This window comes from Calonectris borealis, chromosome 7 (genome assembly GCF_964195595.1).
Source record: "Calonectris borealis chromosome 7, bCalBor7.hap1.2, whole genome shotgun sequence".
In the NCBI taxonomy this organism is placed as follows: Eukaryota; Metazoa; Chordata; class Aves; order Procellariiformes; family Procellariidae; genus Calonectris; species Calonectris borealis.
Genome location: NC_134318.1, coordinates 30860937 through 30882217, shown reverse-complemented (window position 1 = coordinate 30882217; position 21281 = coordinate 30860937). Strand labels below are relative to the sequence as shown.

At 39.1% G+C, this 21281-nt stretch overlaps 1 protein-coding gene across 1 annotated transcript in view; it reads right to left on the bottom strand.

Annotated features, from left to right (window-relative positions):
- Window positions 1-423: 423 nt before the first annotated feature.
- CFAP58 (cilia and flagella associated protein 58) overlaps window positions 424-21281 on the bottom strand; it is a 59987-nt gene continuing 39129 nt past the window's right edge. Inside the window, exons 16-18 of the mRNA XM_075154995.1 lie at window positions 6764-6883; window positions 5084-5217; window positions 424-830 (exon numbers count right to left, since the gene is read on the bottom strand). Of these exons, the coding sequence (XP_075011096.1) occupies window positions 710-830; window positions 5084-5217; window positions 6764-6883 (375 nt within the window). The 3' untranslated portion in view covers window positions 424-709. The remainder of the gene's footprint in view (window positions 831-5083; window positions 5218-6763; window positions 6884-21281) is intronic.

The following is a 21281-nucleotide window of genomic DNA, read 5'->3' as shown; positions in this document are numbered from 1 at the left end:
TCCAAGTTTGAATCACTTGGAAGGATTTATGTGGAAGAACAGCATGTCCCAGTCAGTGTGTACACTCTCCCCAGTTGAACAGACATAATTATGTCACTTTGTGTCTAGCAGAGTAAACAGAATCACATTCTTAATAATGTACATTGTGGCCACAAACTTCCTTGATCTTACTAACAACTGTGGCAAACACTGCAAAAACCCTATTATATACTACCTGCAGAAAGAACTGCTACATGTGTACATCTAAGTAAAAACTTGTTAATTTTGCATTTGCTCAGTAGGGCTTGAAACATCAGCCTATTAATTTTTCTTCTTTTCTGTTTTCTCATTTCTTTCAGGTGCTTTGAGTGAGAAGATAAATGGAGTGAGTGCTTACGACAGAGGTAGATAAAGGGGAAATAACTACATATTAAGGCATTTTGTGGTGTTACAGTGCTAAATTGTATTGAAGAAGAAACATCTGCATGGTCTCCACTATTCATTTACACCACTGCAGGCTTCTGCTGGCATCATATGGGCAGACTTGGTCCGCAGCTTGTAAACCAAAACTATGTTAATTCTGCTATAAAATGCCTTTTCCTGAAGGCAATACAGTGATTTCAGAGGGAAAGTTGATTCTGAATGTCTTTTAAAATTACAGTTTCTCAAACAATCCGGCACAAATAGAGTTTAGCAAGAAACTGGGAACGTAAATGTGATGCGTCCATTCCTAAGCTGTAACTTTGGGAAGGGGTCTGCTGAGAGCAAAGCCCCCTCCGGTGAAGCGAGGAACATCAGACCTGTGGCGTGGAAACTCAGGCTCCGTGTCAGTCAAGGATCGCTCCTTCTCCCTTTAAATAGAAACAAAGAAAAAGAGAATACATATTTCATTCTGCAGCCCAGTGATGTTTACAAACTAAGGAAATCTGTGTCCTCCAAAGTTTCTTTGATGCAGCCACGTATCAAGAGTTCATTGAAAAATTGCTGATTAAAGGCTGTTAGGATAAACTGCCAAGACTAGGTATCTGTTTGGAGCTAATTACAAACCTACTGATGGTTTTTGGAATTATTAAAAATTAGAAATAAATGAGCTTTCTTCGTGCTACTCCCCAAAATGGTCAGAGCACCTCATTAGAGCAAGTTTGTCCATGAGCTCCGTGACTTCAGATTTCTAATCACCATCCCATTCTAGCATGTATATGCCTGTTTTCAAATAAACAGCTACATTCATCAAAGGCGCAACGGGGAGATATTTTTTCTTTGTTGAATTTTAATGAATAAATAGTGTTATCTGTCTTCACTTTTTAACAAAGTTCTAGTGATAATTACCCTGCCTGTGACATCTGCAGAAAACTAACAGTGTGCTGTGGGTGCACGGATAGCCCCAGGAAGTTGCACTGTTTGAGGATCCAGGAGGGCTTGAATTTGATGGCCTTAAGAGGGGGGAACAAGGGTTAGCTGGTTCCACACTTATGGGGTTGGGGAGGTAAGCACAGCAGAACAAATACGAAGGGCAGTATTTCAAACTTGCTGTAATATACCTGGAGGTTTCAGAGAAAGGTCCTGAGATATTTAAAACTAACCAAGTAGAGCTTTATGAAGTACTAGTTTATCATAACAGCAGAGGTCTCAAGGCTTTACGAAGAAGGTCAGTGCCATTACTTTTATTTAACAGTCATTGAAACTGAGACACAAACGTGAGTGCAACCACACTTTTGCAAAATCTAGCCTTATCATATTAGTGACCTTTCTCAGTCCCCAGTAAGGGAAAAGAAAACACTTCCTGGAATTAATATTTTTCTCTTTGTCCCTAAATAACTGTGGCAGGAGAGGAGGAAGTTCCAAGAAACCATGTAGGATGACTAGTTATGCTTCCTTTTCCAAATTTAACCCATATGGAGGTGGGAGAATAGGCAAAAGATGGCACAGATGAACTTAACCATGAAAACCATTTTTAACTGCTTTTAATTGTATCAATGTAGCACTAATGGATGTGCCATCTGACAGCACTAAAAACTAACATGCTGTATTTATATGGCTCATCCTATCTCACTATTGGGCTTCCAACTTTGGGGAGAGAAAATGATCCAGAGTCCATGCTCATTCTTTCTTCATGCTCCCATGGAGTCAGCCAACAGATGTGCTCATCAGTATGGAAAATTCTATGCAGCTGAATACTGTAATATATTATGCAGAATTAATGTGCAAGCAGCCACGTGCAAAAGCTCCCACTTACTACTGATATCCCTCAGTGCAGTTATTTACATATATAGGACTGCAGGATCAGGTCTCTGATGTGGATTTATGTGTCATATTTTCTCACCAATCCTTATTAAGAACAAATTGGAACCCTGGTGCTAGAAGCAACTAGGAAAAGTAGTGAAGCAGAAAGGATGCAAGAAGCAGAAGGAGAGAATGGGAAGAGTGCGAAAAAGAAAGCCTAAGACATCTGGGAAAGACAACATTCAGAAGCAGAGAGCAGAAAAAGGATTTCAAATTCACAACCAAAATTTTAAACATTGGATTTTCAGTTTGAACACAAAACAAAGCTAAATTCCTGTTGTCACTCATTATATTCCTTCAGCATCCCATGGAAAGCTGCATTAGTTCAGTATCAAGACTTTAAATCACAAACCAGAACTGTCTTGTGCAAATCAATAAAAGCTTTAGATGATACCTTTGTGTGAGGTTATCTGAGAGTATTAATTCTCTTTCATACCATAGTCAATAATGCTATTAATGCTATTGTCCCGACAGGATCCTCTTTTTATTAGCAAAACCAGCCACATTTATTTCAGACATGATGTTAACATTAGCCAGCATGATAGAGATCAAGTCAGTGGTTTTGTGTTAACTGGCATTGAGAGCAACCTGAGATTGTATGAATCAAATGGCTCTGGCTCTTTGGCTGGCATCTACACACCAGGCAGTGCCTGTCCAGCCCAGTCTGAGGCAGGAATGATGTGGAATGGCTGTACGTCAGGGGTGAAGAACTTCTTGGGGAAGGATCTGGCTGCACAACAGGCTCTCTCTATTGAAGAAAGCAAAAGACGTCACGCACAATCGGCAGTTTGGAGAAGGAAGGCTGCACAACGAGGTTGTCTCCTTTGCGCTGCTGCTGGGCAACACAAAGCACAGTCTAGCCATTACAGAAGCTGCATTTATCCAGGATTGATATGGCCAGTTATGCCTTGGGGTGTGCATATCCTTCAAAGCAGGATGTAGTCCAACAGGTTTGACTGGGGAACAAAACAATGAGGGACAGGGGAGAGCAAAGCCCAGCACCCGGCCACCTCTCAGCTGCCAGAAAGACAAGAGAAGTGCAAGTCAGGGCTGACAGCACAGCGCTGGTAGCTTCTGAGCCTGAGGTGGGAGCAATGAGATGCTATCGTCCTGCAGAAGCACCATGAACAGCATCTGAATGCACTTCCAAAACATAGATGTCGCAAAGACACCATGCTTATCGGACTATACCCATGCCTAGCCACAAGAACAACAACCTGACAAGCTGCACTAATGGCACATATCTATCCTGAACCTATAAACAGTGTAATGAGTCTGGCACTAATTGACCTGCAACATGAAATTCCATTCACTGTGTATGATTAACAGACCCAAGTTCAGTCACCATCACCTTGCACAATAGTTTTGTTTTACTTTAAAGCAATTATGCCCCTAACAAGTTGGTTTTTTTAATAGTTATGACAGGAATTAATTCTAGGTACGATATAACAACAAAACATGGGTGAATTTCTTCTCATCTGATGAACAGAAAGAAACATGATGCCGGGGTCCAAAATGGAAACATTAAACCTATTGTGAAGAGGATACTTAGCTGCTGGAAATGGATTATCAGGCATTATGGTAGAGTCACATATTGATCCTAAAGCTCCAGGAAGGCCATTAGCACTGCACAATTGCTGCTAATTCCAAACATTAAGGTAACATTATGCAATTTGCAAATGGACAAAAGTCACTCTTTATCACTGACTATTTTGCTAATCTAGTCATCAAAACTGTTTGCTGGCTGAAATATGATTAAGGAAGAAACAGATACAGGCAGCTTTGAATTATATTCAGCAATCTAGAGAACCGTTGGCTTTGGTGTGTGAGGAAGGGACACGCTGAGGATGGAAAGGGGTGGAAAGACAAAATGCATACACAGAAAAAGTTGGTAACAGATCATGTCATCTGACTGCAGAAATCTAAGAAACTTCTCTTTAAAAGGAAAGTCCAATAATTTCATTTTCAGAAGTGACTAATAGTTTTGGTGTCCCAGCTTGGAGATTCATTATCAGAATAGTCTCATCTCAGCCTCTGCAAATTAGGTCACTTTAAATGGGCCAGAAATTGGGCAACTAAGATCCTAGTCATTTTCTTTTAATCAAGAGGAGCAGCTGAATGCTCAGTTGTGGACTGAGAGTAGCAGGGAGGTGTCATCAAACTACTATTGGTTAAGGAGAGACAACTACGTACAGGAAAGTTCTTAGGCTCTACCATCAAAAGGGTAAGACATCTGACAAAGCCAGACTCTGAGCTCACTTTCCTCCATCTGGATGTAGGAAGGGAACAGAAGCGGATGGGGAATGCTCTTCTCTGCAACCATCGGCAATGATATCTGCCGCCAGAAGGGGATAGTCATCAGTCACAACTACCACATTTTGGAAACAACAACATTGTTCTTACACCAGGATTATGTAGTTGCCACATGAAGAAAGGTTGTCCCCCATATAAGATGCTGTTTCATTATAATTGTAACTTGTAAAATGAGGTCCTCATATGCTTGAGGATCTCTCATTCGACGTGAGAGATGAGACACTAATCTGTGTCCTCTGGGCACCATCTCATTGGTATGAATAATTTAACTGGACTGCAGAACATGTCAGCAACATCTCTGCTGGATGTTCTTGTCCTGGCCATAGATCATGGTAAATCTAGACCAGACTGAAGTAATATGAAGGATAACATTCAGGAAAATTGGGCAACAATATTATATCACTTCAGTCAAATTTGGCCACATTCTGATCAAAAGACTAAAGCAGGGTCTAAAAAAAATCTGGTTTATGCAGAAAGTTGTGTAGACAAAACTGTTATTTTCCCATACTTGGCCTGTTGTTCCCTGCGTTTCTGAGCCAGATATTTCTTTTTCACATTCAGAAGCTCGTTGGCAAGTCTTTCAATTTCATATTTGTATTCTTGGGTCTGTGATTCATACATATTCAATTCTGAGGACAAAACCTAACAAACAAAAGGCAAAAAGCAGAAACAGGAGATGTTAGTTTCACTTACACATAAGTTAATACTGTAACTTTTTTACAAGTTTACTTTTACTTTTTTTTACAAGCACTTTTTCCTTTCACATTTGACGATATAAGACATCACCATTTTCCACCACATCTCATTTTCTATCGTGATGCTTCATTTGATCACCTCTGCTCACCTAACGACAATTTACAAAATTAAGGCTATGCCATTTAAACACAATAAAACATGTAAAATATGCCCCAAGCATTATGGAAATGGTGTTAATACATACATTAGCTCTTAATGTTCTGGGACACAAATCTGGGTGAAAACCCAAAATAAAGGTCTTAAAAATAATAAAGCAGGGATTTATTTAATAATAATGGGTTTTATTCACAGCGATCCACTTTGTTACATGAAGCAATTAAATCCACACAGGCAAAGTAGTACCAGGCAGTGTAAATATGAATACAATGCTTTCACGTGAATCAGTAAACTTTAAAAAAAGTAGGAGCATGCATAGTATGTTTTCCTTCTTTAAGAGGAGAATAGCTTGACCTCGCACCATAAAATGGCATGCAAGTCAGTATGCTACAGCATACTGTGCCTGAAATACACAGTAGCAATTGACTGCATTAAGGACAAATGGAAACCGTATGGAAAACTTCAAATCACATTCAGTTTAGCTAAACTTTGGCTTCTATTTTACATTTTCTACATTGTTTTTCTTCTCCGTGGAAAGCTAAGATTTGCATAACAGCCTCTTTGTTTCCTAAGGGCCCATCTGCTCCTGCATTTTTTTCCTCGTGGTTAGTATAGACGTGATTATGATGCAGTGAACAGGAGATGATGACTTCAACAGAGAGAGGAGCTGTAGAAGTAGATGAACTCCTGGGGAGACTGATCTTTTATGCAGGCAAGAACAAGGGAAGATCAGCTTATTCTATCAAAGAATCACTTTTTAATATCATGCTTTCAAAGTTTCCCACAAGATTTCTTCAGAACCAGGAAATCCTCCCTTCTAGTGACAAGGGGTTAGGACAGGTTACTCCTGTCATCCCTATGAAAGTTGCAAGTCTAATATACGTGTACACATTGCAAGAGAAATAACAAGAATTTAAGACTGGATTCTTAATATATTCCCACTAGTTAAAAAGAAAATGAAATAGCTTTGTTTTGCTTATTAAAGATTTTAACAGTTCAAGATAAGGGAAGAAGAATAAGTTTAATGGAAAACTGATGGTGTCCCAGAATGCCCACGCACAAAAAGCATTTACAGCATTGTGCTGCACATTCATATTCTAATAAGACTTTTCCTCTATTTTAATGAAACAAACTAGCATAATGTGAAATAAAGTTCTACTGCTATTGGTTCTCCCTTGGTGAGATGCAGTATTAATCTTTTTTTCCTGATCTAATATACTAAGGCATGCACACCAATCATTGAAAATCTTCCTGAAGCCTCACTCCCCAGGATCACTGGTGAAGTCATTCTGCAATCCTGGCAGCCCCTCAGCCAGAGATAAAGGGCATCTCTTACTTTCAGCTGTTTAGTCTTCTCTCGGAGAGTGTGCCGGTAGAGCTGCAACTGTTCTGTGGCTTCAGGCCCAGGCTGCCGGGCCAAGACATGCTTCAATTCCACATACAGTTTTTCCTTTTCCTAAGAAAAAGAAAAGAGGAAGAGCTCTTATAAAACTAATATAGCAGCAGCACAACCTGTGATGAAATCAACCTCACTGAAAAATGCAACTCAATCAGGAAGATATTTGCAGAAACAAATCTGCCTGTGTGTCAGTCTTTCCTCACTAGCCATAAGGTATTTAAAGTTGTTGTGATAGCAGTGGGAGAGCTCATTACGAGAAACATCCAGCTACTTCGAACCACGAATGAAATACTCTTAAACGCTGTCATCAGTGAGCGTGCTTTACCACAGAGAACATAAAACAGTCACTGGAAAAGTATCCAGGGGTGGGAAATTAATGACTAGTAACTGTGCTTATTGCAATCTTTCTCCTTATGAGCCACATTGCCGTACATTAAGGTCCATACCTTCACCCAACAGGATGTGAGCAGGCTACAGAAATGTCAGGGAAGGACTGTACAAAAGAATAACGTCTTCCAAAGAAAATCCTGTAAAGCACAATTTCTCTTTGTCATGTGTCTCCTCTTCCTTTGTGTTGGAACAGTATACTCGTGTGAATTGGATATAGCCATGCCGGAACAGAAACCACACCATGGACCCACAGACAGCTTTCTGTATTGAAAGGTTGCTTTTTGTGTTTGAGGATGTTCTTGTTTTTAGTCTGAGGAATAAAGCACTGAACAAAGCCACCTTCATAGCTTTGCACATTACAATATTTTTAGTATCTACCATGTCAGACTAAGATTGTTATTATTTAACATTATTTAGCAAGATCCCACCCTTGCCTGGTAGCTGGAGAACTGGAATTAAAAAGAAGGGTTATTTGACTGGAAGTTGGACTAGCAGACAAAAGATTTAACTGAAGAAGACAAAAATGCCCAGTAGGAGGTAGGATAGGTGATTATTTATACTGGCTTTGCCAAAACCCTTTTTGCCGTCTCTTTTATAAGCCATGTCTACAACTCTTACCACAGAATTCTTCCGTCGATGTGGGAAACGGTGCCATCACGTCACCTAGAATTGCTACATTTCGCCTTGTTCAGTGGTTAAGCCAGAATTTTCAAAAGTGGCTTGTTATTTTGAAGATGTAAAATTCTAGTTTTCAAGAGCATAAGGAGTCCAGAGTGTTTAGACCTCAGCATTTTCTGAAAACCATGCACTATAATGGTCACAAGTTGGGACGCAAAAATGGAAGCACTTCAAATAATAAATTACTTTTGCAAGCCTTGCCCTTAAACTCTGAATAATACTGAGGAAGACTTCTTTATAAATGAAGTTGTTCACAGTTTATCTCTGGAAAAATCAAAACCTCCTGAGACTCGGACTGAAGTTTGCATAGTGGCAAAAATTAAATTGAGAATTCATTCTCACTAGAGAGTTGTTACGTTACTACAAGTGGTTTCCGCTACCACCTTTTCTTCCTGAGGAAGCAAGATTTTACTGCAAGTTAAAAACAACAGCAAAAGAAAAATCTGCCTTGTCAAAATCTGGCCGGTCAGTATTAACATTCCACCCCTGAATGTATCACAAATTTGTATTTTGGAAGAGAGTTAACAGTAATTTGGATAAATATGGAGCAGTTGATGGATTGAAGGTCTTATGTGCAATTGTTTTCCAATTTATTTCTCTCCTAACCCTCTACAAGGGCCAACCAAGCTCTTCAAACATTGTGCAATGGTGTGTATAATAACCCCATTTAGAGACAAAGCGTGCAATTCTATTACAAGGAGAATCTATCTTACGCAACAGAGACTCGTTAGCTGTCCGATGTATATTGTCTCCATAATCCAACAGAGGCAGAACCAGCTGTCTTATAATGCATATCCTGTCCTTTCTTGCGAAGCGCTGTCCATCTCTTTTACATCTAGTCAATTAATTTGTCACTGGGTTAGAAGCACCATATGTCAGCAAAACATTAAAAGAAAAATCCTGGATACTTCTTTCCTCATCAGAAAAAGTTTATATTCACAGGTTGGCATGCCTGTAATTTCTAACATTTTACCCCAGGATGCAAAAAAAAAAAATCAATTAATTTCAATTAATTTTAAAACAGGAACCACCAGAGTAAATCTAAGTCAATTAGAAGGAACATGTGATACTACCACCAAAAATGCATTTCTTAAAGCAGGTACTTCTATCTCTACACATAAAAAATCAGGAATGCCCAGGAAAAAAAAACAGCACAAAATAATAAAGAAAAATTTTGGCTTCTATAATACTCTAGCTATATTCAAAGGACAGACAAGCTGTGCAATGTGTATTACATGCAGATATCTTATAAATAGCCAGCTATCAGATACAGCATAGAACATGTAGAAAGACCTGTAGGGTTGTCTGATGTGTGAGTTGTATTCAAAGTAGCTTTCAGTTGTAGTACATAAATTAATACCCCCAGAAGACGATCTAGGTTGCTTTTTTGTTTTGGAAACAAGTAAAATGCACATGCATTCCTTAAAATGTCTGAGAATCCAATGGGGCTGGATGGAGAGAAGGTATCCTGACACTGACAAAAAAATCATAAGTCAGCAATGATGATCAGCAATATAGCAGTAATTCAAAAACAAGAGGGTAAGCTGATCTGTTTGGTGCCTACTGTAAGTCAGCTAACACTATTTTGTCCAAAGTAGAAGTCAGTAAACTCCATTTATTTCTGTTGGTGGCTGCGCAGATGGTGTTGGACAAAAAGCTACCTGAAATCCTACACCCATTGGGCAGGAATAAGTCAATCCATTACAGCATGTGTAAGATGGGTTTCTTTGGCTTGTCCCAAACTGCCTTCCCTCACACTTCCCTCTGTCCTCATGCCAGGCTGCAATCACAATGTACATCTTGCCAGAGTTACACGTTCTTGAAGATGAAAAGAACTTAAAGTGACAAACACACTGCGAGGCACTGCTCTTCTTCTTGAGGAGGTGAAGGAAGATCCATCAGATCTCTTTATAACTCCATGCTGTTAAGCCTTCATCGATAAGAGTAATGTACATGTCTTCAGATCAGGTCTAGGCCAGTACCAAAGCTTTTTATGTGATCCTTCCCTCAGCAAAATTCCCACGGAACTCAGCAGGTGTTTGACTGTAGGACTGAGCCCATAATATCAACCAGCTTCATTGGTTTATGGCATAAACTAAGCCAAGTCGATGGTGGGGAGATGAGGGCACATTCATTTTGTGTATGTAGGGCACACTGGGAGACTCAGATTGAGGGTTACAGTCAAATTTCAGGCATTCCAGAGAGAATTTCAGCGCCTCTGTGAATACCTGCTGTAAAAATTGTGTAAATAAAACTCCACATTATTTTCAGAACAGCCCTTCCTGTCTTAGATTTGTTTTCCAGGAGAGCTTTGAGGAACCCACAGATCTGGGCTCAGCCATAACAATATGTTTCTGCATCCCTAGGTCTCTCGCCTATTAATTCGGAGCGGGGGGTATTGTTGCTTTCCCCTAAATTTAACTAGCTGCTGTTTCAGCCAGAATCTGGAGTTCTCCTGGCCTGCTTGCTCTACAGTGAATTGAGAAAAAATAATTTTCTTCTGCAGCGGACTGGTGGGTGTTTGGCAAATTTCAGTTGATTCTTCAGGACTCGTTGGACACGAGTTTTCTCGGTCTACAGCAAGAAGAATCACTTTTGCCAGCACAGTCCTACTTCAAAAGAAGCTATTGCTGCTGACCAGCACAGCCCAATTTGCTCGTTGTTCCCTGCCAGAGAGACCATCAGCCCCATCAGACACATTCCCAAAATGACACCAAGGCATTTCACTGCTTTGACAAGGAGTGGGAGGCAGTCAGCAATGCTGGGATAGACCAATGCACTAGGTATTAGCCCTAAAGATGAGACTTCATTTTATATCATCTTCTCCCTCACCATGATACTAGGAAACTCCTGAAATGTCCCATCTTGTTAGTTAGCCCAGGTTAGCATTCTGAGCCAGAAAGAATGGATGACCGTACATTTAATGAAGATGTGTTCACAGCAGAAATAGGCCGTAAGTCCCAGCTTCCTCATTTTTATCAGCTTGTCTTTCCAAGTAGATAATTCAACAAATTTACCTGGCATAGCAGCACACCAACAGCCTTCTCCACCAGACCCACAAAAATCCTATTGTGCACCAAAAGCTTTCTATTTTGCAAATTATTAAAAAAACCTACACACAAAAAATCCCAAACCACTTGACTCAGAGTAAATTTCATTTATGTTAGCTCCTGTCTCCAGCAATTGAGCTAAAGAAAAAAACCCAACAAGATAAAGATGTAGAGCAAAAGTGTGCAAGGTAGTGAATGGTGGCAAACCCCAAAACATTTAACCTAGCTAAAAATTCTTACTTTAATTAGTAAGGCGGAGAAAGCAGCACAGTAACGGTAAGCACACTGCAGTTCCTCATGGCTTTGGTGAGGAAAACAAGTCAATCAATGTGCCACGGGGGGTTTCTTGTTTATTGGCATTATAACCAAAATGTCAGCACTATGCTGAACTCCAGAGCCATTTTGTTTATGATGCCATGCAGCAGCAGAGCATCCTTAAGGGGTTGTGATCCATTTTCAGAAGCGTTAAACAGGACACTGAAATCTGAATTAAACACATACATAGACATACATATCTAGTCATAGTCATTTTACCTGTATAAGCTGCACACTTATTTATGTGTATGTGTATACCTACCAGAGTAGCTGTTGGCTCAGAACATCTATGATTAAAAGTTTTATGAGGTGTAGAACAAATTACCATACAGTAACCTTCATGAATTTTCTAACAATAGAAGAAAGTTGCCTCCAGCACTGAGATATGTGCAGTATAAACTTTCTCAAGAAACACTTTTCAAAAGCTCCTGCTCTTTCTTGTCTATTCCACATCCATCAGCAAACACTTTTGCAAGCATGCAGCTCCCTAGAACAGCTTGTATTTTCACCATCATCTAGACCCTCCTTTAACTGTCCAATGTGAGGCTTTTCATTGGGCAAATTAATTCAGGTTTGAAACAAGGCACTGAAGCCCTTTCATAATGTGGCCACACTAATACTGCATGAGACGCTTGGGGTTTTCTTATTAAAACACTGCCACCAACTTGAAGGAAAGGCTGGGATCATTTCCCTGTCTTTGGTGAAATCCGCACCACTCTAGATGGAGTTAAATTAAACCTGTCTTATGACCTATCCCTCCAGTTGATAATAATGCTTCTGAAGAGCAAACCTGTTTCCTTTGGCACAGAGCAGACTGCACCAAATTGACTGACATTTTCAAAACAGCTTAACAAGAGAGGAAAAAATACCTTGGAGCATCTTCTAAGGTGTTCACCCTTGACTCTTTTTTGTAACAGTAAGAGCTGAATGCTGAATTATTACCATCTTCCAGCAACAACAAAGTACAAACATTTCCAGCTAAAGTGCAATTGCAACTTATTATTATTTTTATTATTATTGCTAGGTACTGTTACTATTGTATCTTCCTTACGAAGTGGGTGGGAAAACAGGGGTTTTTTTCCAATGGACAAACAAATAGGTTACGTATCCTCCCTTCCTTTCAACTTATGAACTCTGAGACACAAGGATAACAATCTGTCAGAAGAAAATGGCATGGATGCCTCTTGCTGAAATAACAGCTGCAATTCCCTTTTTACTATTGACATTGCACAAGGGTTTATAAAATCATTAATCACAGTAGCTCACTTAATCACAGTGTTTATACTTTACATTGCAGAAGATGATCAATTAATTATCCCTTGTTCTTCTATATGTGTGAACAGGAACACAAACGCACATATATATACACAAAGAAAAGTGAGCTGTTCCTTGAAGGTGAGAATTATCCTTGACAGGGCATGGACTGATGTAAATATTCCAGCTATTTCCACAGTGCCTGCAGCTTGACAGTTGAACTGAAGAGAGTTCTAAACAAACCTTTGTTTCACATTCTACTAGCCGCTTGTCTTAAAGTGTTCTGGAGGAGATTCAGAGGTTGATACAAATCTTATCAACAAGAAATCTAAAAAATTTAAGTGAATAAGTCTACAAATCAAATAATGGGGAACCTTTTACTGGCTAATAATTACTACATACAGAGTTTTGAGCCAAAAAAAAAAAAGTCTCTTCTTCAAATGTAGACTATTTGACTTAAAACCTCTGTATTTTAATGTCAGTGTAACAGCGTGTATTTTAGCTATTCAATAGGCATCTAGATTTTTAAAATATCAGATGAATCAAAGGAGAATTATCACACCTCTGCTGTTAATGATTAGATGTTCCTGCAGGTAGAGGCTTGGGATGGGGATTCCCAGCAGACCCAGATCCTGCTTTCACTTCTGACTGATCTGACAGATGACCTCGAAGGGTCAGAGAAAGTGCAGAGCTGCTTCTAGAAATACCTATCTGTAAGTAAGGCACCTACATCTCTGTTTGACTTAGATCCTTAGATTTCCCTGAAAGGTGAGAGCACTCAGCTTCAAGTCCTTTGGTGTTCTGGAACTGCTACCTCTGAACAGCTGTCTCAACATCAAGCCACCACTTAAACCTACAAATACCTGTCTAACAGGGCAGTAAAGCCTACATACATCTTTCTGACAGGATAGTCGAGTTTCCCTGCATATGCCAAGTACCTCAGGGAAGAAAGAGTGGTCTCCTGTTACACTTTGGAACCTATTAAGAAATAACAGTGCATCTAAGAAATACACACGACAATTCTGAAATCATGAATGTTTTAATATATGGCTTCCTTCAGGCTCACCGTAATTAGAGCTGACCCTCTGCTATCCTTCGAGTAGTTCTGTTTCAGCTCCCCCTGCTGCTTCTTAAAATTCAAAGAAACAGAAACAGGACTAAAAGAAGGGGAAAGAGAGTGAATCCTAATGTTCGTGTAAAAACAACTGCTGTGCCCAAGTGTGCCATCCCCTGTTTAAGATTACAGCTGTATCTACTAAGACAGGCACAGGAAGACTTGAGCTCTGAGCCTCAAGGATGCGGAGCAACTGGCTGACTGACGCACCCTACGTGGCAGAAAGTCTCCCTACGCAGGGTTCATGGCTCCTGTGCACTCGGCAGCTCGTGTCTGGCTGTCTCAGAGTGAAGAATGAGGAAGGGGTTCTTTCTACACTTGTTTGTGTCTTCATGTGTCCAATCTTAAGCTACCTTTTAAAAAAAAAAAACCACCACCACAGTGACTCTAACTGCCTGCCCCTAATTGCCCCAAAGCAGCCTTAACGCTGCTGCATCTTTCTGCATGTGTTTTCTCAACAACAGCACCAGTCACACTCCTGTAAGAATGAAAACAAGTGATCTGAAATAGATAAAATCTAATCTGTCCCTGTGAACTGTCTTTTTTGTTGGGTTTTGTTGTTGCAACTGTCATACAAAATAATAATCCCTCACTGAATGGGATGCTGCAGATTGTCCATATCTTGCTGCTGAGGGAGGAGCAGAATACCCTTGCCTCAATGGAAGAACGCTTGCCAAAGGGTACACCTGAATAATAAAGACTTGCAGCTGGCTCTGGTCCATACTGTATAATATGGGCTTGTGAATGTATTGCTACGCTGCTGTTGCACTCCTCCGGTATTTTAACTTCTCTAGCAGCTTCTGGATGGCTGACAATCAATATCGGATTGCTAACAGCACTGCAAAGTTTGTGCATTGCAATGTATTCAGTCAGCACAGTCAGCGAGTCATTTACTTTCCCTTAACAAGATAACCAGTTGATTAATATACTTTATCCTGGGGTGCACAGCAGATTTATTTCCTTCCCAGATACATGCTGAATACAGGAATGAGGAGTAAACAAGTTTGTTTTCAGTTATTTGTTATTTACTGGAACAATTCCTGAACTTTTTACTGAGGCTTTATTCTAGCAAACTATTGTTTAAGCTAAAGGCAATTTTGATCGAGTAAGAACTTTAGGAATGGGTCATTTTACAAAATATTTTAAGTCTAATGACAGAAGGTATCCATACTCAGGATTTCCGGGTTCAAACCAGATGTAACACATTTGAATAAAATACTTTGGTGATCACTGTTTCTGCTTTTCTGATGCACCTTGGGTACTTATATGGCCTCCTCCTTTCAGTATCTGAATGCTGTTAAATCTTTAATGTACTTATGCTGAAGTACTGCTTCCAGACAGGGCAGTGATCCTCTTCTCATTCTACAAAAGGGTCTGGACACAAAGAGTTGCTACATGAATTGCCAAAATTCACTAAAACTCCTGGAAGTTACACAGAAATGAAACTCAGTCTCCCAAGCTCCCAGGACCACCATGCTGAGTAAGCTAATACCTCTGCTCCTTGCTTTTCAGAAACACCAGGGCTAGACTACAGCAGCAGGTTAGGAGCATGGGAGAAAAGTCACAACCATAAACCACAGTATACTTGAAGCCAACAATCTCTCTCATGCATGCTAAAATTCATGGACTGGGAGTACACGTATGAGAACGCAGGAAACAAATCTATACTTGACATTCATCTATTGTCCTGGTTTCGGCTGGGATAGGGTTAAATTTCTTCCTAGTGCCGTGTTTTGGATTTAGTATGAGGAGAATGTTGATAACACACTGATGTTTTCAGTTGTTGCTAAGTGCCCTGCTAGTCAAGGACATTCAGCTTCCATGCTCTACCAAGCACTGGGAGGGACCATAGCCAGGAGAGCTGGCCCAGCTGGCCAGTGGAGTATTCCATACCATGTGACATGATGCTCCGTATATGAATGGTAGGCGTGTTCCAGGAAGTAGCGATCGCTACTTGGTTATCAGTCAGCGGGTGGTGAGCACTTGCATTGTGCATCACTCACTTTGTGTATTCCATTATTATTATTATTATTTCTTTTTCTGTTCTATTAAACTTTCTTTATCTCAATCCATGATTTTTTTTTTTTTCCTCCCGATTCTCCCCCCCATCCCACTGCAGGGGCAGGGAGTGAGCGAGCAGCTGAGTGGTGTTTGGCTGCCTGCCGAGTTAAACAACAACATCTATCAAGGATTATATTTGTGTAATTAAATCAATCTTGCATGATGTGGAGGGATGGCATCTGATGATCCACTAGAGTTCTCTTTCAAGCTCAAACTCAAGTAAATATATCAATCCTCCTAAAAAACTTCAAAAACAGATTATGCATTCATGTACATTTGCCACCTATAAACCCTAAGAGATTTTTATTCCACCTGCAACTTCCTCATCTTTGTAAATGGCATCTGAATTTTTCTGACTAAAACACCATTAGAGCAGCTAAAATTGCGCAGATCCCCAGAAGTTATTTTGATCTGTTTTCTTCTAATCTCTCAAATAAATTTGCACCTTGCTTCTGTCCAAAACCATTCATCATGGGAAATCTGTTTGTTTATGAGGGCAATGTAGTTCCACAAAGATTCAGTAAAAATTAAACTCTTTCACTAAGAAAATTCTTCACCAAAAATGTTGTGTTTGATCGCTAAGTAATCTGCTTTGCTTCCCATTTACCAGTACCAGAAATATTTGCATTCTTTTTATTGGAAAATTATTTTCTTACTCTAAAAAGCAGCTGATTATCTTCACCTGATAAAATTAAAGTGATCAGCACCTTTCCTGCCTGTTTTTTCAAAACCCAGTTTAAACAAACAGACCGTAAACCAAAAAAAAAAAAAAAAAACAAAAACAAAACAAAAAGGCTATTTTCCTGGGAAGAATTAATTCTCTTCCATTTGAATTGCAACATATGTGGGAGGAGGGAAAGAATGTAAATGTCAGTGTGTTTTTAAGAGCAGTTTATCATGCTGTAAGTTTCTATAGCATAGAACATCTTCTAATTCTAGATGGACTGAGATTAGAAGGGCTAAAATAAACTAATGCACCAAGAAGTGTATTCAAAATATGCAGAAATAGAAATCAACTCCTTTCTGAGGAGAGCTAGGGCAAGAACAGAACATCCCTCAAATCCCTATTGAATTCTTAAGGCTTACACAAAACTTTCAGGTAGGTATGTAGACCCTCAATAGACCTTCACACAGGTGACTCTTAGCTTTCCTGCTTATGAGATGTGGTTACTTATTACATATACGAGCCCAGGTAAGTTGCACCGAGAATTAACACAATGACTCTACAATTTGCTCAGTGTGAGTGGTTATACCCTACTCACAGAACCCTACTGAATACACAATCAGTTTTAAAAAAAAAAAAAAAATTAATTGGAAAAATAGTATCAGTGGAGAACAAAAGGTACTAGAGAAATTCTAATTGTATGGAGAAATCATGATGTTAGGCATAGAATCACTAAAAGACACTAAACCTTCAACTTAACACCAATACTAAAATAGAAAACATTTCCACTTACAGTCAAAGTTAAAATCCCCAATCAAAGCCCTAGTTCAGCAATGAACATTTCAAGCACAACAAAAGGAAAATAAAAGGATCGCACAAAGAACCTGAAAAAGTAGTCCTGAAGGGTGACTCAATGCATTTAGTACCTCCATATGTCACTTCATACTGCATTGGAGACTCGAGTTCAAATCAGATTCAAGGCCCTGGACTGAAATTAACTTGATGGCATTAACCCAGTAGACTGTTGTGCATCAAAATCATGCTGATAATTAGATATTTTTTGTTCATCACTAGTTAGAACTGGGTTACAGCCAGAGTTCATGGGAATACATTATTTTTTCATTTGAAAAAAAGAACAGAGATTCTCTTCAGAGTCCAATTCTAAATCAAGGCAATTCTTATAGTGTGCCTTTGACACACCAGTGCCTAATTCTGCATGGCACTGGGGAAGTAAATTTTTTTTTTTTTTTTTTTTTAATGATTCATACCCAGCTGAAAGCCAAAAAGTAAATGTTGGGCCTGAGTCCTTACTGTATTTCTCATTTCTGTACTCCAATATGAAACCCTTTAAATTCTGGCCACCAACTTAGAACTAGAGTCATAAACTGTTTTCTCTCTACTCTTCCTTAAGATACATAACAACGCTTAGGTTTTTATAAGGCCAAGAAAGCATTTTTCTGCTTTTTTTTCCATGTCAGGAACCTTTTGATCAACGGTTAGAAGTTTTGCCAGCTTAGCTTTCTCGGTTAGTGGTGCAATTTCTTTGTGCTGACATGGCTATGCCAGCTACTGGCTATGCAATTAGATGCAATTATACTGGCAAAGAAAGTCTTCTGCCATTCAAGAGCTGGTATAAGCTAAATCAGAAAAGTGACTTTTTTGCCAGTAGGAATGGTACTTTTAAGCATAGAAAAGGCCTAAAGCTCAATATACTCACCCCTTTAATTGAGGGCTGAGAGAACCACTAGCTTCAGCCACAAGATAGGGCATTAATCCAGTGCTTCCAGAGGAAGTCAAATCCTCCAGGAAATAGAGATAGAAAAGAGCCAAATCCTAGTAAAGCATAAAAAGCAAAAAAGAAAATTTCCCTTTTCATTTTCGAATGGAAAAATACCTTCAAAAGGCTGACTTTATATAAATGATAAAGGAGCAGTAAAGAAAGGATTGTATTTTGGCAGTGGATTTTGCAGTTCACCTGTAAGTTTCAGTGCGCACAAAGCACTCTCCCAAACTACCTCTGCTAAAATCTCTCTAAAGGCAAGATGACAGAGCAACAATAATGGGCAGGTCAAAAGAGACTCTTAGGGATTCTACAGTCATTAGTTTCCTGAAGTGAATTGCAGTTATTTTTATGAAAATAGACAATTCTGCCAAAAAAATCCCCAACTCAGACTATCTACCCTACATGTAACATGTAAGTAGGTTATACTCTCAAATCCAAGTAGAATCCATACTCAGCACCAAAAATATATAAATGCTAAATTTGAGAGGGTAAAGTAAATCTCAGCCATTTTGAAGATGTACAGATAATCCCTAAAATAAAACTGAACTGGGCCTTAAGAATACCAATATAAAGACAGGTAAAAGGAGTGTATTCTCCTATTTCCCTAGCAGGTTGTCCAATGAGAAAATCTCTTACTCTGCATTTGAGCACACTTTTCTGCATTACATGCTGTATAATGGAAGCTACATGAGCACTGTGAGAGCAATGAAGAACGTAGCAGAAGCATGCTGCCAAACAGAAACTGCCAAGCTAGGAAAAGAAATTATTTTCAAGAGGACTAGGCTCTCATGAACAGGGCTGAAAAAAATGATACAAGATTGAAAAAAACAGTATTTTAGATAATAAACGGGCAGAATTTTTTTGTATAACAAATACATGGAAGCAAATGCCAAAGCTCCTCCCATTAGCTGGGAGAAAAAGTTTAATTTCAGTAGCTGCCAGCCTGCATAAACCCACATGGTAACACACTGTTCTAAAGCAGATTTCTTTATGAAACTATAGTACCAGCTCTGAGAAATAAAGATGGTATGTATATGTTCAGACACTATAGCAACAAGAACCTCAAATGGGATAGAACAACTCTACTACCAAGTTAGCACAAATGAAATAAAACATCTGCCTATTTTGAGTGTTTAGCTACCTATTGTTACCACTGAATTGAGTCATGTCTCTAATATATTCGTTCACACACCATTATAAGAGTGGAAATGATTTTATTCCCTTTTTACTTGATGTGAGGCATGCAAAAGCTAAGTAACCTGCCCAAGGTCACAGAGAAAGTCCCTTTCTCTTTCTCCTCCCTGTATCTTAGAATTCCTGAAATGAAACTCTGCTGATTTATACTGGAGACAGCACCATCCCTTCTGCTCCTCCTACTCTCTGTCAGTGGGACCATCAGTTCTTTGGGGGGATTGAAACTTAGCTCAAAATTTGGCTCAGTACAAGGACATGTGGGTGTTACCTGGTTGTAATCTCCGAGTCAGATATATGAGCTAATCATGCCTTTTGCCCTTGCACTCTTTGAAACTATGAGCCTGGAAGCATCACATTCTGACTGCCCAGTCCTGATCTTTGATTGTTGACAACTTAAAACAAGAGTGATTAAACATATAAATCTACAGAAGAACAATACTTTCACTACTACATGCAAGGCTTAAATGAGGCACATTTGCCTTTGCCTCCCTCCACAAATAATCTTGGTTGCACATCTCTCTTTTACATTTATGAACAATCTTCTCAGATGACTGACAACAGAGGCAACTGACATATAATGAGAACCTTCCCACTGTTATCCATTCCAAGACATGCAGCTGAATAAAATTCTGCTCAGTCAGACATAAAATCAAATTAGAGGAGTTCACTCTGAAGAGAAAGAACTAAATTTGAAATAAATAAAGCACTGCATAATTCACTTCTAATGGGATAAGTTCCTAAAACCACACTAATCATAATCCTAACAAGGTAATACATTACATTGCAAGTTTACCACATCACTGTTCAGTATGCAGTAGAGCTTCAGTCACGTGAGGGATTTGCCCCACGTACAAAGTGAGCATGTGTTTTTTTTTTGCAGTCGGGATTGGATCAGCAGAGCATTTCTGTTTATTAATAGTTATACCTTATGGCTATACAACACATTTTGCTCATACCACGTGTTCACAAAGACCTTCACCCATATATATATGTGTGTTGGTTAACACACAACGTATTTCTCCACAAAGCCCTGCAGTATTACTCAATGGTTTAGAAAAGAACCAAAAAATGCCGTATCTTTCAACTGCACAAATTCGTAAGGAAGGTAATGACTCAAACATGGAAGTTGGCTAACCCTGAAGTAACATTTCCTATGTTTGGCAAAAATGCCATTGGATTTTTATTGACTGTACGTATTCAAGACCTTGGTTTTGGATCCAATTTTTAAGACAGCATTTTCCACCAGCACAGCAGCTCACAACTGTGAGAATGCCTGAGTTAAAGGAGAAAGTATGACTGCCTGCTTTGCAGCTACTCTTCAAAGTCTCAGGATGTCCACACTTATTTGGTGTATGAGAGCTGATAGTTTATAACCCAAAATGCTGTAGCTACAGGGCACAGATAAATCAGAAACAAGAAAAGAGTTTAATAATTTCTATAACATGGGACATCTTTCTACACCTTTATTAAAGTGTTCAACTCTGAAAAGTCATTCTAAAAAAACCAACATTCATCATGTTGCATATTCAATACCTCTCAGTAAATGTCTGATAGAAAAAATGTGCCCTGCTGACAGGTTAAGAAAGATATTTTTGTATGAGATTTTAGAGTCAAGCTGGGTTCTTCCTGTACTGTCAGCAATCAAAATTTTCTGACTGAAACATAGCGAATCATTCTTTTAATCACATAGCATGGGTTGTAGCATGCTTTTACAGCTGCATCATTTTTAAAGAACTAACAGGTGAGAAATAGTGAAAAAGCTAATAAAAAGGATATGATCAAATACACATCAGGAGCAGGTAAAGTAAGCAGATGCTTTTCTACATGAATCTATATACTGTGATCCTTACTTAGCAAAAATTTCCATTTATATATCCAGCTCATCCTGAAACATTGTTCCCTGCATAAACTAGCTTTTATTTAAAAGACCATTTGCAAAAAAAAAAAAAAGA